Source organism: Bos indicus, chromosome 3 (assembly GCF_029378745.1).
Source record: "Bos indicus isolate NIAB-ARS_2022 breed Sahiwal x Tharparkar chromosome 3, NIAB-ARS_B.indTharparkar_mat_pri_1.0, whole genome shotgun sequence".
Taxonomy (NCBI): domain Eukaryota; kingdom Metazoa; phylum Chordata; class Mammalia; order Artiodactyla; family Bovidae; genus Bos; species Bos indicus.
Window position 1 is genome coordinate 5386001 of NC_091762.1, and position 23521 is coordinate 5409521.

Consider the following 23521-nt stretch of genomic DNA (forward strand, 5'->3'; position numbering starts at 1 on the left):
TTTGTCTCAACTTACAACAGGGTTACTTACCCCATAAACCTATCAGAAGTTGAAAGATCACAAGTCAAAAATGCATTAATATACCTAAATTACCAAACATCATAGTTTATCCTTGTCTACCTTAAAGATGTTTGGAGCCCTTACATTAGCCCCCAATTGAGCAAAATCATATAACACAAAGCCTATTTCATAACAAAGTGCTGAATAGCTGACTGCAGCCATGAAATTAAAAGATGCTTGCTTCTCAGATGAAATGCTATAACAAACCTAGACAGCATATTAAAAACCAGAGGAACAAAATGGCTGAGAGCAGGTGGACATAGAGTACATCTCTCTCCATGGATACATCAGGAATGCACTTTTAGACACAGAAGTACATGCAGAAAACCAGCTGAGAGCAGACAGGAGTATACCTGACCAGTGGAAAAGAATATATAGACCCACGCAAAACTCGGTAGGACAAAGGAACAGGGGGTAAAACAGGAGTGTTAGTAGGACTGGACCTGCCCTTGGTGGGTGTGGGAATTGAAGCAGGAGTCCAATCCCCATATTGGGGCGATTGTCTGAATCAGCGACGTATTTAAGGCTGAGAGTGAAACAGCTGATCTGTGGTAGCCTAAATGGAATGGGAATAAGACAGTCCTTGCTGCAGCCTACACATCCCAGACAGGGACATAGGCCTCCTGGAAGGCGCAGAGGCTGGGAGCTGGAGTTTAGGGATTGTGGAGCAATCCCAGGGTGATTGCAGGCTGCTGTTGACTGCAGAGAGACAGATTGAGGGGATGTGAAGGAGGAGATCATGGTGGGAATTGCCAGTGGAGGAAAGCCAGGGAACCACAGAAGCAAGGCGATACTGCTGAGTCATGCGTAGTGGGTGGAGCCATCGCCATAGCCTCTCTCTCCTCACACACCAGCATTGGCAGCTGAACAATAGAGGCTGGTCCATCAAACGCCCAATGCACTGAACTACAGAGTAGGACCCCAGCCAGGGGGACTCCTCTATGGGCCTGATGCACTGAACAACAGAGAAGGACTCCAGACAAGGGAAACCTCTAAGTGCCTGAATGGGTGGAGATATGGAGCAAGATTGTCCAAAGAGGCCTTCTGATTGCCAGCTACAAGAGGCTCGAAAAAAATTGATAGGGCCCTAATTCCTGTGGTGTCCCTGCACAACTGGTGCCCCCACATTCCCTGCAAGTCAAGCAGCTATGCCACCTTCACGTTCAACTCTCACTGGGACAGAGCTGCCACAGGCAAAAAAGGTCTTGTGTCTATGTGCACAAGGTCATTTCAGTTGTGTCCGACTCTTTGTGAGCCTGTAGACTTGGCCTGCCAGGCTTCTCTGTCAGGGAGGGGTGTTCTCCAGGCAAGAATACTGGAACATATTGTCCAATACTGGTTGTCATACCCTTCTACAGCACTGTGTTTCCTACTGCCCTAGCCACCAACCCCCCGGAGTACCTGGTGCTGACAGAACCCCCGCAACCCAAGCAACTGCACCACCTCCACACCTGGCCCTCGCAGGGGCAGACCCAAGTCCTCTAGGGCAGCCTCAGGAGCAAGCCCCAGTGGACGACCCACATGTAGAGGTGGAAATTAAACCACAATTGAAACCCAGGGGCAGTGTGGCTAAGGTAGAAGACCCAAAACCTTCCCACCAGCTGTACAAGCTGCAGATTAAATCCTCATGATCAATTAGGGCAGACTCTGTGTCTCTGGAATATATAAAATGTCATTGAGAGCTCCCACAAAGGAAACACACTAGTTCCGGTTGCTGTGGACATTGGAGGCAGGAATATACATGAGTAGGACTGGATTAGAATCTGAACTGCCCCCACAGCAGGTCCAGAGACCAGCACATGCATGTTGGAGGGCACCCTAGGAAGGTAAGGTGGACTGTGACTCTCAACGAGGGAAAGGATTCTGCCAAGAAAATAGTTTATTATTATTTTTTGACTTGTTCTGTAGAAGTTTTTGGATTTTTCTCTTTTTCTTCTCTTTTTTCCCCTTTTGTTGTAGCTGTCAGTTTTATTGGCACTATGAAATCCAATTAAGCTTTGGAGCTTTTTTATTCCTCAGTCATATTTTTTTACTGTTGTTATAAACATTTAACTCTACACTGGTCTTTTGCAGTTCTCTGGAGTTATCTTTTCTCTCTATTTTTAATTTTAATATTTTAAACCTATTATATTTTTTTCTATATTTATTCCTTTTTTTGCTTCTCCTACTGCTCTTTTCCCCATGCAGTTAATCTTTAACAGATATGAATCTTCTTTATCTACCTCTATTTAACTTTGCATATCTATTCTTTCTTTATTTCTCTCCTTTTGTCTTAACATATTTGTTAGTCTTATTTTCATTGCTTTATTTCCCAATTGGCACCTAGATTTAGTTTTGGTTTCCAGTTTGTGCTTTAGTTCATTTTATACTGGTAGATATAATTTTGGTTTCCTTTGTTCTCCGGGTCAATCTATTGTACTTTATTTATGTTGGACTGTTTTGATTTTAATTATGGGTATATATGTATATTTAGTCACACTTTTTTATTGCTGTTATAAACCTCTGCTTCTATGTTGGTCTTTTGCAGTTCTGTGGAGCTTTCCTTTTTTTATTTCTTCTTCCTTTAACTTTTTCTTTTCTCTTTTTGATAAATTTAATTTTTTAAACTTATTATATTTGTTCTATATTTATTCCTTTGTTTGCTTTTCCTACTGTTTTTTTTTCTCCTTGTAGTTAATCTTTAAGGTATATAAATCTTCTTCATCTATCTCTGTTTAACTTTGCATATCTATTCTTTCTTTCTTTTCTTTCTTTCCTTTCCTCTCAACATATTTATTAGTTTTGTTTTCATTGCTTTATTCCCCACTTGGCACCTTGCTTTAGTTTTGTTTTTCAGTTTGTGCTTTGGTTAGTTTTGTTCTTAACTGGTAAATATAATTTTTGACTTCCTTTGTTTGCTGTGTCAATCTACTGTACTTTGTTTTTGTTGGATAGTTTTGACTTTGCTCATGGGTGTATATGTATATGTGCATATTCCATTATTTTAATTATTATTTGCCTGATTGTATAACTGTCATTTGTCTGGGGTTCATCTTTGGTTTCTCGTTTTTGGATATTTGTTTTAATCTCACTTAATGCCATAACAAACAATTTGTGGAATCTTCTTTCTTGACCAGAGGTCAAGCCCTGAGGCTTTGGAGTGGGAGCACTGACTCCAAGACTCTAGACTACCAGAAAATGAACCCTCAGTTCAGTTCAGACGCTCAGACATGTCAGACTCTTTGTGACCCCATGGATTGCAGCATGCCAGGTCTCCCTGTCCATCACCAGCTCCCGGAGTTTGCTCAAACTCATGTCCATTGATTTGGTGATGCCATCCAACCATCTCATCCCTTTTTGTCCCTTTCTCCTCCTGCCTTCAATGGTTCCCAGCATCAGGTGAGAATTCACACAAAAGAAACCACTTGAATACAAGACCCAGCATAACCTAACCACCAGTAGCACCCTGTGCAGGGCACCTCATCTAATCAACAAACAAAACAAAAAGAAACCCCAATTATCAGCAGAAAGGTTTATCACCTCACTCTGGCAACCCACTCCAGTGTTTTTGCCTGGAGAGTCCTAAGGACGGGAGAGCCTGGTGGACTACTGTCTGTGGGATCGCACAGAGCTGGGCACGACTGAAGCGACTTAGCAGCAGTAGCAGCAGCCTTGCCCATCATAGGAAAAACAAACAAACAAAACATCAGCACAATCTCACCCAATACAAAGCTTACACAAGCCATTAGACAAACCTTAGAAGGGCAGAAACCAAAAGGAAGAAAAAATTCAATCCTCTTCAAGGAAAGAATATAACTTTCTTTGAAGCCTGAGAAAAGGAGACCTCAAACACAATAAGTTAAAATAATAATAATAATGAAAAGACAGAGAAATACTACACAAATGAAGGAACAAACTAGAAACACAGAAGTCCAAATAAATGAAGAGGAAATAGACAAACTACCTGAAAAATAATTCAGAATAATGATAGTAAAGATGGTCAAAACCCTTGAAAACAAAATAGAGAAAATGCAAGAATCAATTAACAAAGACTTAGAAGAATTAAAGAATAAACATACAGAGACAAACAATACTATTACTGAAATTTAAAATACTCTGGAAGGAAGCAGTAGCAGAATTTATGAAGCAGAAGAAAGAACCAGTGAGCTGGAAGATAAAATGATAGAAATAACTTCTGAAGAGCAGAATAAAGTAAAAAGAATGAAAAGAACTGAGAATAGTCTCAGAGACCTCTGGGACAATATCAAACATACCAACATTTAAATTATAGTGGTCCCAGAAGAAGAAGAGAAAAAGAAAGAGCATGAGAAAAATTTTGAAGAAATTATAGTTGAAAATATTCCCAACATGGAAAAGGAAATAGTCAATCAAGTCCAAGAGGCATAAAAAGTCCCATACAGGATAAACCTATGGAGAAACAGGCCAAGACACATACTAATCAAACTAACAAAGGTTAAACACAAACAAAGAAGATGAAAAGAAGCAAGGGAGAAGCATCAAGTAACATACAAGGGAAATCCCATACACTTAACAGCTGATCTTTCACCAGAAACTCCAGGCCAGAAGGGAATGGCAGGATATATTTAAAGTACTGAAAGGGAAAAATGTACAACCAAGATTACGGTACCTGGCAAGGATCTCTTTCAAAATTGATGAAGAAATAAAAAGCTTCACAGATAAGCAAAAATTAAGATAATTCAGTACCACCAAACCAGCTTTACAACAAATGTTAAAGTGAAAATATAGCCAAGAAATACAAGAGAAGAGAAAAGATCTACAAAATAAACCCCAAGCAATTACGAAAATGGCAATAGGAACAAGTATATCAATAATTATTTTAATGTAAATGGATTAAATGCACCAAACAAAAGACACAAACTGGCTGAATGGATAGAAAAACAAGACCAATAAATATGCTGTCTACAAGAAACCCAATTCAGACTGAAAGACACATATAAACTGAAAGTGAGAGAATGGAAAAATATATTTCATGCGAATGGGAAGCAAAAGAAAGCTGGAATAGCAATCCTCACATCAGACAAAATAGACCTTAAAATAAAGATTACAAGAAATAAGGAAGGACACTATATAATGTTCAAGGGATAAATCCAAGAGGAAGACATAATAATTGTAAATATCTATGGACCAAACATAGAAGCACCTCAATACATAAGAAAAACACTAGCAGATATAAAAGGAAAAATCAATAGCAACACAATCATAGTAGGAGACGTTAACATCCCACTCACACCAATGGACAGATCATAAAAACAGAAAATTAACAAGGAAACACAAGTCTTAAATGATACATTAGATGAGATGGATCTCATTGATATCTTTAGGAAATTCCATCCAAATGCAGAAGAACACACCTTCTTCTCAAGTGCACATGGAACATTCTCCAGGATAGACCATATATTGGGTCCAAATCAAGCCTTGGTAAATTTAAGGAAATTGAAATCATATCAAGTGTCTTCTCCAATTACAACACTTTGAGAGTAGATATCAATTACAAGAAAAAACCTGTAAGAAACACAAACACATGGATATAAACAATGCACTTCTAAATACCCAACAGGTTCCTGAAGAAATAAAAAATTTTCTAGAAACAAATGACAATGAAAACATGACAACTCAAAACCTATGGGATGTAGCAAAAAGCAGTTCTAAGAAGGAAGTTTACAACAATACAATTCTACCTCAAGAAACAAGAAAAACATCAAATAGACAACCTAACTTTACACCTAAAACAACTGGAAAAAGAAGAACAAAAAGCACCCAAAGTAGTAGAAAGAAATAAATCATAAAGATCTGAGCAGAAATAAAGGTAAAGGAAATGAAACAATAGTAAAGATTAATAAAACTAAAAGTTAGTTATAAGAGAAGATAAACAAAATCGACAAACTTTTAGCCAGACTCATCAAGAAAATAGAGAAGCATCAAATCAACAGAATTAGAAATGAAAAAGGAGACATTACAACAGACAATGCAGAAATACAAAGGATTATAAGAGACTATTATGAACAACTATATGGCAATAAAATAGGTAACCTGGATGAAATGGACAGATTCTTAGAAAAGTTTAATCTTCCAATACTGAACCAGGAAGAAGTTGAAATTATGAACAACCCAATTACAAGCACTCAAATTGAAGCTGTGATTAAAAAAAAAAAAAAAAAAAACTCCTAAAAAACAAAAGCCCAAGACTGGACAACTTCACAGGAGAATTCTATCAAACATTTTGAGAAGAGCTTATGCCTATCCTTCTAAAACTCTTTCAGAAAACTGCAGAGGAAGGAACACTTCCGAACTCATTCTATGAAGCCATCCTCACCCTGATACCCAAATCAGACAAAGACAACACAAAAAAAGAAAACCACAGGCCAATATTACTGATGAACATAGATACAAACATCCTCAACTGTTTAGCAAACAGAATTCAGCAACACGTCAAAAAATTCATACACCTTGATCAAGTTGGGTTTATTCCATGGATGCCAGGATTTTTCAATATATGCAAATCAATCAACTTGATACATAATATTAAAAACTTGAAAGATAAAAACCATATGATAATCTCAATAGATGCAGAAAAAGCCTCTGACAAATTTCAGCACCCATTTATAATTAAAACTCTTCAAAAAGTGGACATAGAAGAAACCTATCTCAACATAATAAAGGCCATGTATGATAAGCCTACAGCAAAGATTATTCTCAATGGTGAAAAACTAAAAGCATTCCCCCTAAGAGCAGGAACGAGGCAACAGTGTCCACTTTTGTCACTATTATTCAACATAGTTTCTGGAAGTCCTAGCAACAGCAATCAGAGAAGAAAAAGACATAAATCCAGATAAGAAAAGAAGTTAAGGTCTCACTGTTTGCAGATGAAATGATACTGTACATGGAAAACCCTAAAGATAGTATCAGAAAATTACTATAGCTAATCGGTGAATTTAGCAAAGTTGCAGGATACAAAATCATACAAAATTGCTTGTATTTCAATATATTAATAATGAAAAATCAGAAAGAGAAATTAAGGAATCAATCCCATATACCGTTGCAACAAAAAGAATTAAATATCTAGGAATAATCTACCTAAGGAGACAAAAGAACTGTACACAAAAAATTATATGATACTAATGAAAGAAATCAAAGATGACATAAACAGATGGAGAGATAGTCCATATTCCTGGGTAGAAAAAAAAAATCAATATTGTGAAAATTACTATATTACCAAATGCAGTGTACAGATTCAATGTGATCCCTATTAAATTACAAATGGCATTTTTCACAGAACTAGAACAAAAAATTTCACAATTCATGTGGAAACACAAAAGACCATGAATAGCCAAAGAAGTCTGGAGAAAGAAGAATGGAGCTGAAGGAATCAACCTTCCTGACCTCAGATTATACTACAAAGCAACAGTCATCAAGACAGTATGGTACTGGCCCAAAAACAGAAATATAGACCAACGGAACAAGATAGAAAGCCCAGAAATAAACCCATGCACCTATGGGTACCTTATCTTTGACAAACGAGGCAAGAATATACAGTGGGGCAAGGGCAGCCTCTTCAATAAAAGGTGCTGGGAACACTGGACAGCTACATGTTCAGTTCGTTTAGTTCAATTCAGTCACTCAGACATGTCCGACTCTTTGCAACCTCATGAACTGCAGCACACCAGGCCTTCCTGTCCATCACCAACTCCTGGAGTCCACCCAAACCCATGTCCATCAAGTTGATGATGCCATCCAACCATCTCGTCCTCTGTCATCCCCCTCTCCTCCTACCCTCAATGTTTCCTAGCATCAGGGTCTTTTCCAATGAGTCAGCTCTTTATATCAGATGGCCAAAGTATTTCAGCCTCAGCTTCGACATCGGTTGTTCCAATGAACACCCAGGACTGAGCTCCTTTAGGATGGAATGGTTGGATCTCCTTGCTGTCCAAGGGACTCTCAAGAGTCTTCTCTAACACCACCATTCAAAAGCATCAATTCTTCGGTGTTCAATGTAAAAGAATGAAATCAGAACACTTCGTAACACTATACACAAAAATAAATTCAAAATGGATTAAAGACCTAAATGTAAGACCAGAAACTATAAAACTCTTATAGGTAAGCATAGGCAGAACACTCAAAGACATAAATCAAAGCAAGATCCTCTATTACCACCTCCTAGAGTAATGGAAATAAAAACAAAAGTAAACAAATAGGACCTGATTAAACATAAAAGCTTTTGCACAGCAAAAGAAACTATAAGCAAGGTGAAAAGAAACCCTTAGAATGGCAAAAATAATAGCAAATGAAACAACTGACAAAGGGTTAATTTCCAAAATATACAAGCAGCTCACACAACTCAATACCAGAAAAACAAACAACCAAATCAAAAAGTGGGAAAAACACCTAAACGGACATTTTTCCAAAGAAGACATACTGATGGCTAACAAACACATGAAAAGATGCTCAACATCGCTCATTATTAGAGAGATGCAAATCAAAACTACAATGAGATATCACCTCACACTGGTCAGGATGGTCATCATCAAAAAGTCTACAAATGCTGGAGAGGGTGTAGAGAAAAGGGAACCCTCTTGCACTGTTAGTGGGAATTTAAATTAATACAGCCATTTTGAATGATGATTTGGAGATTACTTTAAAAGCTAGGAATAAAGACACCGTATGACCCAGCAATCCCACTCCTAGGCAAATACCCTAAGGAAACCAAAACTGAAAATGACACAAGTATCCCAATGTTCATTGCAGCACAATTTATAATAGCTTCAAAATGCAAGCTACCTAGATGTCCATTAACAGATGAATGGATTAAAAAGTAGTGGTACATATACACAATGGAATATTACTCAACCATGAAAAGGAACACATTTGTGTCAGTTCTAATGAGGTAGATGAACATAAAACCTATCATACAGAGTGAAGTAAATCAGAAAGAGAAAGATAAATATTGTATTCTAACACATATATATGGAATCTAGAAAAATGGTACTAAAGAATTTATTTACAGGCAACAATGGAGAAATAGACATAGAGAATAGACCTATGGATATGGGGGGAGGGGAGGAGATGGTGAGATGTATGGAAAGTGTAACACAGAAACTTACATTACCATATGTAAAATAGATAGCCAAAAGGTATTTGCTGTATGGCTCAGGAAACTCGAACAGGGGCTCTGTATCAACCTAGAGGGATAGAATGGGGAGGGAGATGGGAGGGAGGTTCAGAAGGAAGAGGATATATGTATACCTATGGCTGACTCATGTTTGATAGAGAACAACGAAATTCTGTAAAGCAAATATCCTTCAATAAAAAGTAAATTTAAAAAAGAAGAAGAAAAACAGACGCATCACTTTGTCAACAAAGTTCCATATAGTCAGAGCTATGATTTTTCCAGTAGTCATGTACTGATGAGAGAGTTGTACAGACCATAAAGAAGACTGAGCATCTAAGAACTGATGCTTTGAACTGTGATGTTGGGGAAGACTCTTGAGATTCCCTTAGACAGCACACTGATCAAGCCAGTCAATCCTAAAGGAAATCAATCCTGTATATTCATTGGAAGTACTGATACTGAAACTGAAGCTCCAATACTTTGGGTACCTGATGTGGAGAACCAACTCATTGGAAAAGACCCCAATGCTGGGAAAGATTGAAGGCAGTAAAAGAAGGGGGTGACTGAGAGCGAGATGGATGGATGGCATTGTCAACTCAACGGACGTGAGTTTGAGCAAACTCCAAGAGATAGTGAAAGGCAGGGAAGCCTTCATATTCATGGGTTAGAAAGAGGGATGTGACTGAGCAATTGAATAGCAACAGTCTATTGAATACTGTGCTGAAAGTTAAAAACAGAATGTTTGTGTGGATACAGAATGGTTGTAACTGTATTGGTTGCTTCTACTCCTGATCGTTCAGCTGACTTGGAGCTGTGGCTACCTTGGCAGTGCTCAGCCACGTTCCAGTCCTAGAGGGGAACCTCTAGGGTCCAGAGAAACTATGGGTGTCACTGAGGTCTCAAGACTGGACGTATATAAAATAAGCTAGCTGATAAAATGATAGCACAGGCAGAAAGAAAGAGGTAAGTAGAAACAGGGAAAATGGTAGGAGAAACAATTTCGTTCCTTTTTTTTTTTTTTAGTTGAAGTATAGTTGCTTTACAGCTTCCCTCATGGTCAGTAGTAAAGAATCTGCCTGCTGGTACAGGAAACACAAGTTCTATCCCTGAGTCAGGAAGATCCTCTGGAGAAGGGAATGGCAGCACACTCCAGTATTCTTGCCTGGGAAACCCCGTGGACAGAGGAACCTGGTGGGCTACAGTTCGTGGGGGTCACAGAAGAGTTGGACACAACTTAGCATCTAAACAATAGTTACTTTACAATGTTGTGTTAGCTTCTGCCATACAGCAAAGTGGATCAACTTCATATATTCTCTCTTTTTTGGATTTCGTTCCCATTTAGGTTCACGGAGCATACAGCAGAGTTCCCTGTGCTATACAGTACAGTAGGTTCTCATTAGTTATCTGTCTTAAACATAATATTAATGGTGTATATTTATCAATCCCAGTTTCCCAATTCATCCCACCCCCTTCCCCTTCCATATCCATATGTTCTTTCTCTACATCTGTGTCTCTGTTACTGCTTTGCAAATAAGATTATAGCTCCTCTGTCCATGGATTTTCCAGGCAAGTGTACTGGAGTGGGGTGCCATTGCCTTCTCCATATAGTTTTCTAGATTCCACATATATGTGTTAGCATACAATATTTGTTTTTATTTTTCTAACTTAATTCATGCTGATTGAATTCAAGTCTCTAGGTCCATCCATATTCTGCAAATGACACAGTTTCATTTCTTTTTATAGCCGAGTAATATTCTATTGTATATATATACTACCATATGACACAGCAGTTTGAATTTTATTTATCATCCACTCTTTGCCAGGAATTGAGTTTCCAAAGGTAAATAAGAAATTCCCTTGCCTTTCAGTCATTTACAGTTTAGTAGAAAAAATAGATTACAATTTCATGTTCAACACACTTATACTCAGTACTGCCTGGAAAATTCTGGAAATATAATTTAGGATTAGTGGGTGCTAATCTAACCTTAACATGTGTACCTTTAAATTTAAAGGGCTCCTGAGATATAAGAATAACAACAGTAATAATAAATGTCTTCCTTGAATTGAAGGAGGGAAAAAGTAAATGATTTGTGAATGCAAATTCATCCTTTTCTCTAGACCGTGCAGGAAGCCTAGGATGTCACCCTCAGCAGAATAGCAGGTAAATGCTGGCTTTATTTCTTACAGGTTTTGGACTTTCTGCAAGTCTCTTCACCTCCATGGCCTTCAGTTTCCTTGTCTGTCTCATGAAGATAATTACATTTTCCTTGCAGAGTTGTGAAGAGTGAAGATGATTGTGTGGGAGGTGTTGAGGTCCCTAAAATATAGGAGTCATTTATAAAATGATCTAAGAATGGTTTATAAATAATAGTTCTTAAAGTTATTATTCTGTTTGGCAGCATAAACTATAAGCTTTTCATCATGTGACTTTCCTGCTCAAAAACCCTCAATATTCATTAAAGATCATGGGAAAAGAACTATGACCCAAGGAAAATACAGGAGTTTCTACCTGTCGAGAGAGACAGATTAATATATTGCATAATAGCAGGGATCCTGCCCTCAGCCTAGTGTGGACTTGAATGCGACCACTGCTATTTACTAGCAGTGTGTCCTTGGGTGAGTTATTTAACCTTTCTGGTCAGAACTTCAGTTTCTTTACCTGTTAAATGTGGATAATGATAATACCTTCTTAGAGTTGCCCTGAGAATTAAATGTGTTCAGTTCAATTCCGTTCAGTTGCTCAGTCATGATCGACTCTTTGCGACCCCATGGACTGCAGCGCCAGGCTTCCCTGTTCATCACCAACTCCTGGAGCTTGCAAATGTGTTGCTGCTGCTGCTGCTAAGTCGCTTCAGTTGTGTCCGACTCTGTGCGACCCCACAGACGGGCCCCCACCATGCTCCCGCATCCCTGGGATTCTCCAGGCAAGAACACTGGAGTGGGTTGCCATTTCCTTCTCCAAAGCATGAAAGTGAAAAGTGAAAGTGAAGTCGCTCAGTCATGTTGGACTCTTCACGACCCCATGGACTGCAGCCTACCAGGCTCCTCCATCCATGGGATTTTCCAGGCAAGAGTACTGGAGTGGGGTGCCATTGCCTTACTGCATGTAAAACACTGGGCAAAGTGCTTGACATTTAAAAAAATTCTCAAAAGTTGACTGTGAAAATAATTAGTTATACTACTGTTATTAGAGAGGATCATGAAGTCACACTGGGAAAAATATACTGATGAAAAGTCGATCTCCTCTCTCCCACCACCACTGTCTCCTTTTCATTATTCATACCCTCCCTTACACACTCCCGCAAACACTTTCAATATGTTACATTGGGGTGAACTCCAAAGCATCAGGAGAGGCTTTTTTCACCCCCAAGCTGCATTGGTTCAGAGAGGTGCTCGCCCTCAGAGAATCACAACAGGACTGAACTCTGTGTTCGTGGCTCTCACCCTGAAAGCAAAATTACTGTGAACAAGTCTAGGACATGGCTTCTCGGAGGAGTCACAGGAACAAATAATCCAGCTTTCTCCTATCTCTATGCAATTTACAGTTTTGAGGGAGAAATGATACCTCTATAAGGAACTCAAATATAATGTTAACTGTTTTATAAACTAGAAAACTAGCATAAACAAAAAACAGCAGGAATTTGGAGGAAAGAATGAGGACCTATATATGGGTGATAAGGTGACTTTTCAAGGAGGAAGTGGCATCTGAATGGTACTTTGAAAGACAAGTCAGATTTCAATGAAGTGAGAAGATAAGTCAGGTTATTCTAAGCTGAAGAAACAGTGCACATATAAGTATAAAGGCATAAAAACTTGGGGCATCTTCTAGAAATGCTATATTTGTAAATATTAATTTGTGACTTTTCTAAGCATGTATGTTGGTTGCTTTTGCAACTTCTTTCTTTCTTTCTTTGATCTGAGTTATGGGGTCAATTCCTGAGACTCAAAGAATTCCATAAGTTTCTTTTCAGTTCACAGGAGGTCTGGAGATAGAGATGTCTTTCTGGATCTCTATGGGAAGCCATTTCATAGGGAACTATATCAGCCGGAATCTGAGGTTTAACCTTGAGAAAGATGGCTTCTAAGAATTGCTGGGAAGGAATTTTCTGAACATGTCACTCAGATTCCTTAACATTTGACCTAGGATGGATATCATTTAGTTAAAATTAAAAAAAAAAGGAAAGGAAAAATAAAACAAAAAAAGATGAAAAGAAAACTCCAAACCAGTGAAATGTTTCCCCTGAGTTCATGGGAAAGCTGCAAAGACCTCAGTTGAAAGAAAACTGTCAGGGGTAGAATGAACTGGAGCAGTGCTATCTTCCAGGTCTTAGGTAGGCTCCCCCACAGAAGGGAAATCACCAAAACATAATCTTCCACATCTCCCAAATTCCCCATGTTGCATATTGCTGATTGCCAGGGAGAAAGAAACAGCCAGGGAGAGTTCAAATCAGAAAAAGAAGTGGAAACCAGATTCTCTGAGGGGAAAAACACAATCAGCGACAGGTGGTGAGAGAAACCTGGAAAGCAAAATTCTAAAAGCAAGTGAGAGAGGCTCTTGCAAAAGGAAATTAGATATAAGCTGCCAGGTGATATAGCAGCTGAAAGGTCAGTACTATTTTGGGCTAAATATGAAGAGCCTTCAGGCATCTCAGGACAGAGAAAAAAAAAGTACAAATAAAGAGCGTTCAGAGAAAGGCAACTGCATTGATTAAAAAATGGCTGTTGGCTTTGTGGTGAAAGATGAAAGGCATGAGATAGGCAGGGGCAGCCAGGGAGTTGGGTGCCAATTGTATATTAATAGCACTTTGTGGTGACAAAACACTCAACACTGTTTATTTCTTATCTCTCACATGGTCATTCTTCCTTGTAAAATGTGTTCATTTACTCAACAGTCATTTATTGACCACCTCCTCTGTGCCATTTTGTGTGCTTGGGAGTCAAGTTAAATAAGGTGCTGCCTCAGTCCTTGAAAACATGACACTCACTTACAGAGACTGTGCAGCAGTAAGAAGAAAGCTGTGGAATAAATACTCAACAGGCCCCATGCACTCAAGAAAAGGAATTATTACTCTACTGAAAGGGGGTAGGTACAGTTTAAAGAGAAGGTAATCTTTCAGCTGGATTTTGCAGAATGAATAGGCTTTCATAAAGTGGAATGAGTGGGTGGGAGGGTAGGAGAACACTTAAAGCAGAGGTGAAAGCATAATTAAGTGCACAGATTTGGGAGCATGACCCATGAGGCTGAAGCCTAGGGCACACTGACAGATCAAGGAGAGGAGTTGTGGAAAACACATCACTGAAGGGACCGATCACTTTTTAGAGCATGTTGGAATATGTTGCCTGGCATAAGACTTGCCAAAACAGTCTTGAAGGTATACAAAAAAGCTCCATGATGGCAAGAAATACAAATGTGTGCAAACATAGTCTATGACCTTAAAGAGCTTATCAATTAATGAATAAACATTTCTTGAGTTCTCATATACCCCAGGTGCTAAGCTGGAGATTCATCTCAAATAAAAGACTTTAAAAAAAAGAAACAAAAACTCCAGAAAGCATTCAATCAATATGATGATGATAGATCAAACATATTAAGTATTAACATTTTTTAAATGAGTAGATTAGAAGCCCACAGAGATATAACATGCCAGTAGTGGCGAGGAAGGACAGTATATGGTAAGCTCCTGTTCAAAATATCTGTTGAGGTGTAATCAGACAATCAGTTCAGTTGCTCAGTCGTGTCTGACTCGTTGCAACCCCATGGACTGCAAAACACCAGGCTTGCTTGTCCATCACCAAATCCTGGAGCTTGCTCAAACTCATGCCATTGAGTTGGTGATACCATCCAACCATTTCATTCTCTGTCATCCCATTCTCCTCCTGCCTTCAATCATTCCCAACATCAGGGTCTTTCCCAAAGAGTCAGTTCTTTGCATCAGGTGGCTGAAGTATTGGAGTTTCAGCTTTAGCATCAGTCCTTCCAGTGAATATTCAGGACTGATTTCCTTTAGGAGTGACTGACTGTTTTGATCTCCTTGCAGTCCAAGGGATTCTCAAGAGTCTTCTCAACCCCACAGTTCAAAAGCATCAGTTCTTTGGTGCTCAGCTTTCTTTATAGTCCAACTCTCACATCCATACATGACTACTGGGGAAAAAAAACAAAACATAGATTTGACTAGACAGACCTTTGTTGGCAAAGTAATGTCTCTGCTTTATAATATGCTGTTGAGGTTGGTCATAGTTTTTCTTCCAAGGAGCAAGTGTCTTTTTAATTTCATGGCTGCAGTGATTTTGGAGGCCCCCAGAATAAATTTTCTCACTGTTTACATTATTTCCCTATCTATATGCCATGATTTTAGTTTTCTGAATGTTGAGTTTTAAGCCAAATTTTTCACTCTCTTCTTTAAATTTCAACAAGAAGCTCTTTCTGCCATAAGGGTGGCATCATCTGTGTATCTGAGGTTATTGATAATTTCTCCCAGCAATCTTGATTCCAGCTTGCCACATGATATACTCTGCATATAAGTTAAACAGGCAGGGTGACAATATATAGCCCTGACGAACTCCTTTCCCAATTTGGGACCAGTCCATTGTTCCATGTCCAGTTCTAACTGTTGCTTCTTGACCTGCATAAAGATTTTTCAGGAGGAAGGTAAGGTGGTCTAGTATTCCCATCTCTTGAGGAATTTTACATAGTTTGTCGTGATCCACACAGTCAAAAGCTTTGGTGTAGTCAATAAAGCAGAAGCAGACAGTTTTTCTGGAACTCTCTTGCTTTTTTGATGATCCAGTGGATGTTGGCAATTTGATCACTGCTTCCTCTGGCTTTTCTAAATCCAGTTTGAACTTCTGGAAGTTCACGTTTCACACATTCTTGAAGCCTGGCTTGGAGAATTTTGAGCATTACTTTGCTAGCATGTGAGATGAGTACAATTGTGTGGTAGTTTGAGCATTCTTTGGCATTGCCTTTCTTTGGGATTGGAATGAATACTGACTTTTTCCAGTCCTGTGGCCACTGCTGAGTTTTCCAAATTTGCTGTCATATTGAGTGCAGCACTTTCACAGCATCATCTTTTAAGATTTGAAATAGTTCAACTGGAATTCCATCACCTCCACTAGCTTTGTTTGTAGTGATGCTTCCTAAGGCCCACTTGACTTCACATTCCAAGATGTCTGACTCTAGGTGAGTGATCACACCATCATGGTTATCTGGTTCGTGAAGATCTTTTTTGTATAGTTCTTCTGTGTATTCTTGTCACCTCTTCTTAATATCTTCCGCTTCTGTTAGGTCCATACGATTTCTGTCCTTTATTGTGACCATCTTTGTATGAAATGTTCTCTTGGTATCTCTAATTTTCTTGAAGATATCTCTAGTCTTCCCCATTCTATTGTTTTCCTCTATTTCTTTGCACTAATCACTGAGGAAGGCTTTCTTTTCTCTCCTTGCTATTCTTTGGAACTCTGCATTTAAATAGATATATCTTTCCTTTTCTCCTTTGCCTTTATATTTTCTTCTTTTCTTAGCTATTTTTTAAGGCTTCCTCAAACAACCATTTTGCCTTTTTGCATTTCTTTTTCTTGGGGATGGTCTAATCATTGCCTACTGTACAATGTCATGAACCTTTGTCCATAGTTCATCAGGCACTCTATCAGATCTAATCCCTTGAGGTGTAATAAACCTCCCCAAATGTTAATGGGTTTAAAAAAAAAAAAAACTTTATCATGATAACTGATGGTTCTTGATTTGACTGGGTTCAGCTGGGTGATTCTCCTTTGGGTTCTCTCAGGCAGTTTTTGACAGATGGCACCTGGAACTGGAATTATCTGCAGACCTACCTGGGCTGGAGATCCTGAATACTCCTTTATTCCAATGTGTGATGCCTGATGGAATGTATGACACAGATAGAAGCTACCCAGGCACATGTCTGTCTCCACATGTCATCTTCATATGGCCACCCTGCACTCTCTCCCAGTAGTCTCAGATGATTTAAGCATCTCGTATGATATTTGGCTTCTGATGGCTTAGCCCATAAAGAATTCGCCTGCAATGCAGGAGACCTCATTTCATTTCCTGGGTTAGAAACATCCCCTGGAGAAGGGAAAGGCTACCTACTCCAGTATTCTGGCCTGGAGAATTCCATGAACTGTATAGTCCTTGGGGTTGGAAAGAGTCAGACACGACTGAGCTACCAAGTTAATAAATTAATTAAGGGAGTATTTCCAGAGGCTGAGGACAAAGTTGCAAGGCTTCTGAGGATTTACCAGTCATGCAATGTCCCTTCCATCACATATTATGGGTAAAAATGCAAGTCATGAGGACAGCCTGTTCAGAGCCTGAACATCAGGATGCATGAGTCACTGGAGAGGCATCTTTGGAGACAAGTCACCTTGGTTCCAAATGACAACAAGGGTTGCAAAGAAGAAGACATATGGTGTAGAGGACTGTCAGAGAAGACACTTCACTGGAGTGGGGGAGCTTAAGTTGGGCTTTGGAGTAAATGTGAGTTTCATCTAAGTGGAGAGAGACCTCATGGCAAAATGAGCATATAGTCACAAGTTGATCTCAGTTTGAATCTTGCTTCTATCACCTACTTCCTAACCATATCCCTTCAGGAGTGATACCTCTTAGAGTCATTGAAGAGAATACTGATAACATACATAAAAAGCTTGTATCCTACTTAGAACCCATAAAAGAAGTTATTATTAATCACAAAGGAGGGTATTTGAACCTGGGTAAAAATTAAAGACATGAGTAAAGTTGAGGATATAGTGAATGATATAAAACATTATGATAACAATATTCAAAATGAACTAGAGGAGAAAACTTATAACAAGAGCCTAGATTCCACAGTTTCTGCATTTATCACAAATTGTACTTCCTAAAATGTGAATGTATGTAGTCATCTGACCATACACCGTCATGGTGTGATTAAAGAGCAAACAGACTCTCTTATTCCAAAATGTCATCTTCTTTAATATGCCCAAGAGTCTTCCACTCCATCATTAGTAGCTCATTCTTCTCAGTTAAGATATCTTGTCCCCTGGGATCTCCTATCACAATGAAAATACACTGGGAGAGGTATTACATTAAGATATCATCAATTACTAGCAGTGTATTATACTCTTGAGATTACTTTTCAACTGTAATAGTCAAAATATTCTAGGTTATGCAGTGCTAAAAATATTCCCACAATTTTAGTTCCTTTTAATGCAATAACACTTATTGACTTATATGAAGTCTGCAGCATGTCCAGGCAACTCTCCAGGGCAACCGTCTACCATGTATTGGGTCCTTTGATCTCATGGACCTCCATATCAACACACCGTGGTGGAAGAAAAGACAGGAGAGTTATACACTGGCAATTAAATGTTCCTACAAGAAAGTGATACACATCACTTCTATGTACATTTCACTGGCCAAAGCAAGTCACATGGCCATATATAGCTTCAAGATGCACTAAACTAAGCCTCTCTTGTGCCCAGAAGAGGAATTGGCTGTTGGTTGGGCTAAAAATGTGTGGCACATTGATCAAAGAAAAAATTCAATGAAGAAAAATTAGACTGCAATTGGAAAAAATTTGTTAATGAAATGGATAGGAACAGAGGTTGAGGTAGCTCTGATGGGTCATCACTATGGGTTTTTTGATACAGTGATACTCAGAGTGGCAGTAAACTCCAAGATATCGAAGGTATGTCAAAAATAGAGATAAAGGATCCCAAAAGGGAAAAAGAGGAGCACATACCTGGTACCAGCTTTGGCTCTTTCACATTTAAGCATCAAGTCATTCATATTCAAACACTAGGTTGCAATACTTATCATCATCAGAAAGCAAACCATCCGATGGCAATTTTTAAATTAATAGTTAAAAGATTCTGAGAAACTAGTAGAGTAAGCATTCTGTAAAATACAGAAAAGAAGGTAGGCTGAAATGAAACAGTTGAAACTGTCACAGTTGGGAGGTTGAGAAAGGAGATAGGTCAGTAAAAATAGAAGGCTGTTTCTGAGTATCAGGAGAGATCACAATGAGAAACTGAAAAAGCAAGGATAATACGAATTGGTTTTAAACTGATTTCAGTTCAAGATTCTGGGGTGAAGGAGAGCAGATGGATATGTCTTAGGGGAAAATGTCTTTGAAGAAGGCTTAGGGAAGCTTTAGTTTAGGGAACAGCCTACTGATCCTAGAGGGGATCTAGCATGCTTGTGTTAGCAATACCCCATATAAGGGAGATGGTTACCCACTCATCTCAGGCTTGCTGCTGACTCTTCACTTGTGCACTTAAACAGTCTTAAGGGTTTATCTCTGCCATTCTAACATAAATCCAACCATCATTTACCCTCTAGAGCTAATTCATAGTAGGCTTATAGTAGATTAATGTCTGGTCACTTCATCTTTACTTTTTATTTTAAAACAGTTTTAGAACTTGCAGCCGCTCCACTTCCAGAGCTGTCCCCGAGCCCAGTTCTAGGGCGAAAATGCCGGCTCTTCACATTGAAGATCTGCCAGAAAAGGAAAAGCTGAAGATGGAAGTTGAGCAACTTCGCAAAGAAGTTAAGTTGCAGAGACAGCAGGTGTCTAAATGTTCAGAAGAAATAAAGAACTATATTGAAGAACGTTCTAGAGAGGATCCTCTGGTGAAAGGAATTCCAGAAGACAAGAATCCCTTTAAAGAAAAAGGCAGCTGCATTATTTCATGAATAACTGGGGAGACACTTCCTCCTCAGTGGAAGAGGTCGTTTGTTGTCGTTTTCCAAAATAAAACCAACCCCCTTTTAAAGGAGTAACCATGAAATTTAAATGAGACTTTCTTAAGCGCTCACCTAGATGTGGTCTTGTCTGAAAGCTGTATGCCTCTCATCCCTGTGCACTACACACCCCTTTTAAGAGGACAGAGAGCATCTGATGTGCGATTATGGGAATAAGGACACCACTTGTGCATGACACACCTCTTTCAGTATATTGCTTGACGCCTCAAATAAAGTTTTATCTCTGCAGAAAAAAAAAAAAAATCAGTTTTAGAGTCACAGAAAAGTTGAGAAGATAGCACTGAGAATTCTCATATATCACACTGCCAGTTTCCCTTATTATTTTTATTTTATACTAGTATGGTACATTTGTCACAACTAATGAGCCACTGTTGTTACATTATTATTAATTGGTGTATCACACAATGGAATACTCAGTTCAGTTCAGTCGTTCAGTCCTGTCTGACTCTTTGTCAGACCCCATGGGCCACAGCACTCAAGGCCTTCCTGTCCATCACCAACTCCTGGAGTTTACCCAAACTCATGTCCATTGAGTCGGTGATGCCAGCCAGTCATTTCATCATCTGTTGTCTCCTTATCTTCCTGCCCTTAATCTTTCCCAGAATCAGGGTCTTTTCAAATGAATCATTCTTTGCATCAGGTGGCCAAAGTATTGGAGTTTCAGCTTCAACGTCAGTCTTTCCAATGAACACTCAAGTCTGATTTCCTTTAGGATGGACTGGCTGGATCTCCTGGCAGTCCAAGGGACTCTCAAGACCCCTCCAATATCACAGTTCAAAAACATTAATTCTTCAGTGCTCAGCTTTCTTTATAGTCCAACTCTCTGGTATTCTCATCTCTTTCAGAATTTTCCACAGTTTATTGTGATCCACACAGTCAAACGTTTTTCTGGAACTCTCTTGCTTTTTTGTTGATCCAGCAGATGTTGTCAATTTGATCTCTGGTTCCTCTGCCTTTTCTAAAACCAGCTTGAACATCTGGAGGTTCACAGTTCACGTATTGCTGAAGCCTGGCTTGGAGAATTTTGAACATCACTTTACTAGCATGTGAGATGAGTGCAATTGTGTGGTAGTTTGAGCATTCTTTGGCATTGCCTTTCTTTGGGATTATAATGAAGACTGACCTTTTCCAGTCCTGTGGCCGTTGCTGAGTTTTCCAAATTTGCTGGCATATTGAGTGCAGCACTTTCACAGCATCATCTTTCAGGATTTGAAATAGCTCAACTGGAATTCCATCACCTCCACTAGCTTTGTTCATAGTGATGCTTCTTAAGGCCCACTTGACTTCACATTCCAGGATGTCTGGCTGTAGGTGAGTGATCACACCATTGTGATTATCTAGGTTGTGAAGATTACTCAGCCGTAAAAAGGATAAAATAATGTCATTTGCAAAGCATGGATGAACCTGGAGACTATCATACAAAGTGAAGTCAGTCAGGCAAAGACAAATATATGTTATCACATGTATGTGGAATCTAACAAATGATACAAATGAACTTATTTATAAAGCAGAAATAGACTTATAAACAAATAGAAAAGAAACTTACGGTTACCAAATGGGAAAAGGTGAGGGAAAGATAAATTTGGAGTTTGAGAGTAATATATATGTACTTAAAATATATCATAGTACATATATATTACTCTCAATGGCACCCCACTCCAGTACTCTTGCCTGGAAAATCCCATGGACGGAGGAGCCTGGTAGGCTGCAGTCCATGAGGTCGCTAAGAGTCGGACACGACTAAGCGACTTCACTTTCACTTTTCACTTTACTGCATTGGAGAAGAAAATGGCAACCCACTCCCGTGTTCTTGCCTGGAGAATCCCAGGGATGGGGGAGCCTGGTGGGCTGCCGTCTATGGGGTCACACAGAGTCGGACACGACTGAAGCGACTTAGCAGCAGCAGCAGCATATATAAAATAGATAAACAGGAAGAATCAACAGTATATCACAGGGGACTATACTCAATATCTTGTAATAGAAAGGAATTTGAAAAAAGAATATATATTCATATACATATATGTGACTTACTTTACTAAACACCTAAACTGACAGATTGTAAATCAACTATACTTCAATTAAAATTTTTCCAATTAAAAAACTAAAGAATAACAATTTTTTAAAGCCATTTCTGTGTATGATTTAGAGATTGGCAATGGTCACAGTGTATGTTCATAAGAAAACAAAAAGGGTTTTGAAACAGTACAACTTTACATAGAAAGGACAGAACATTTCAAAAACCTTATCTCTGGTAGGCAAATAGCAACAAAATAACATGCAAAAAGCTTCTCTGGAGCCAAAATTGTCATTATTTCATGTATGCACTAAATTAAAGAAGAATGAAATTAACGGGTATTTCAAAAGTTTGAGTTCATAAGAAACACACAAACAAGCAAAACAGAAAGACACACACACACACAAACAACTAGTCATCAACAAGGAATGTGTCAGACTTATCTACTGGTTCTGGAGACTTCCAACCTATGTTTCCTGGGTGTCTCTTGAATAAGTTTAGTAATGAATTCAGTAGGTTATTCGCACAGGTGGGATCTAGAATTACTCAGGGACTGGGTATCTGACAGTCTCAGGTGAATCTCTGGATACTTGTGTATCTTCTAAACTTCAGTTTTCTTCAGAAATACCAAAGATCTTAAACCCTGCCCCCACCTCTTCCCCGATTTACCTCTTCAGTTCTCTCTTGAAATTCCAGGCTGCTTGACTGATTAATGGACCTTTCCAGCTATCTCACCAAACAGCCAGACTTTGTCCCACCCTGTATCTACTACTTTGGCATACCATTTCAAATCAGATACCATTTCAAATTCAGTTTCAATATATTCCCGAGTATGAATATCACCACTTCCAAAGATATTTGCTATCATTTCTTACCTACACCTTGTATATTTGTAACAGCTAAGATCAGACCTTAGGTCACCATACTAATTTGGGTGCCATAGTCCAAAAATGGGCTTCCTCAGTGACTCAGCCAGTAAAGAGTCTGCCTGCAATGCAGGAGACTCAGGTTCGATCCCTGGTTAGGGGAGATCCCCTGGAGAAGGGAATGGCAACCCACATATTCTAAAATGCTGGCTGCCTGCCTTTGTGTACAAATCTGAACATTTCTGGAAAACCTGATGTCTCAGCACAAGTACGTAGCACTATGTGGTTGACCTAAATAGATCTGGAAGCATTGTTGTAGTTGTTCTGTCACTAAGGCATGTCTGACTCTTTGTGACCCCATGGACTGCTGCATGCCTGGCTCTCCTATTCTTCACTATCTCCTGGAGAAGCATTGAGGTCAGCACAAATGGTTGTGTGTGTGGCAAGGGGTAGGGAGTTCATTAAAGAATCCATGAAGCATAATTGTTAGGGACGGTCATTGATGAGGAGAGACTTTGGAGTGGTAGACAGGGTTTAGGAATAATAGAAAAGGGGGAAAAGTTAAAAAAAAGAACCAAGGGTCAGCATTACTTGATAGGACCTCCATTGAAAGAACAGAGTGCTAGGAGATTATTAGCCAGAAAGGGAAAAAGACAATAAACAATCACTAAAATAAAGGAAATGAAGGAGAC

General features: G+C 39.0%; 1 protein-coding gene across 1 annotated transcript; it reads left to right on the top strand.

Annotated features, from left to right (window-relative positions):
- Window positions 1–19609: 19609 nt before the first annotated feature.
- LOC109556958 (guanine nucleotide-binding protein G(I)/G(S)/G(O) subunit gamma-11) lies at window positions 19610–19963 on the top strand. The gene has a single exon (XM_019958321.2). The coding sequence runs from the start codon at window positions 19659–19661 to the stop codon at window positions 19878–19880; it is 222 nt and encodes a 73-aa protein (XP_019813880.1). The 5' UTR covers window positions 19610–19658; the 3' UTR covers window positions 19881–19963.
- The last annotated feature ends 3558 nt before the right edge of the window (window positions 19964–23521 follow it).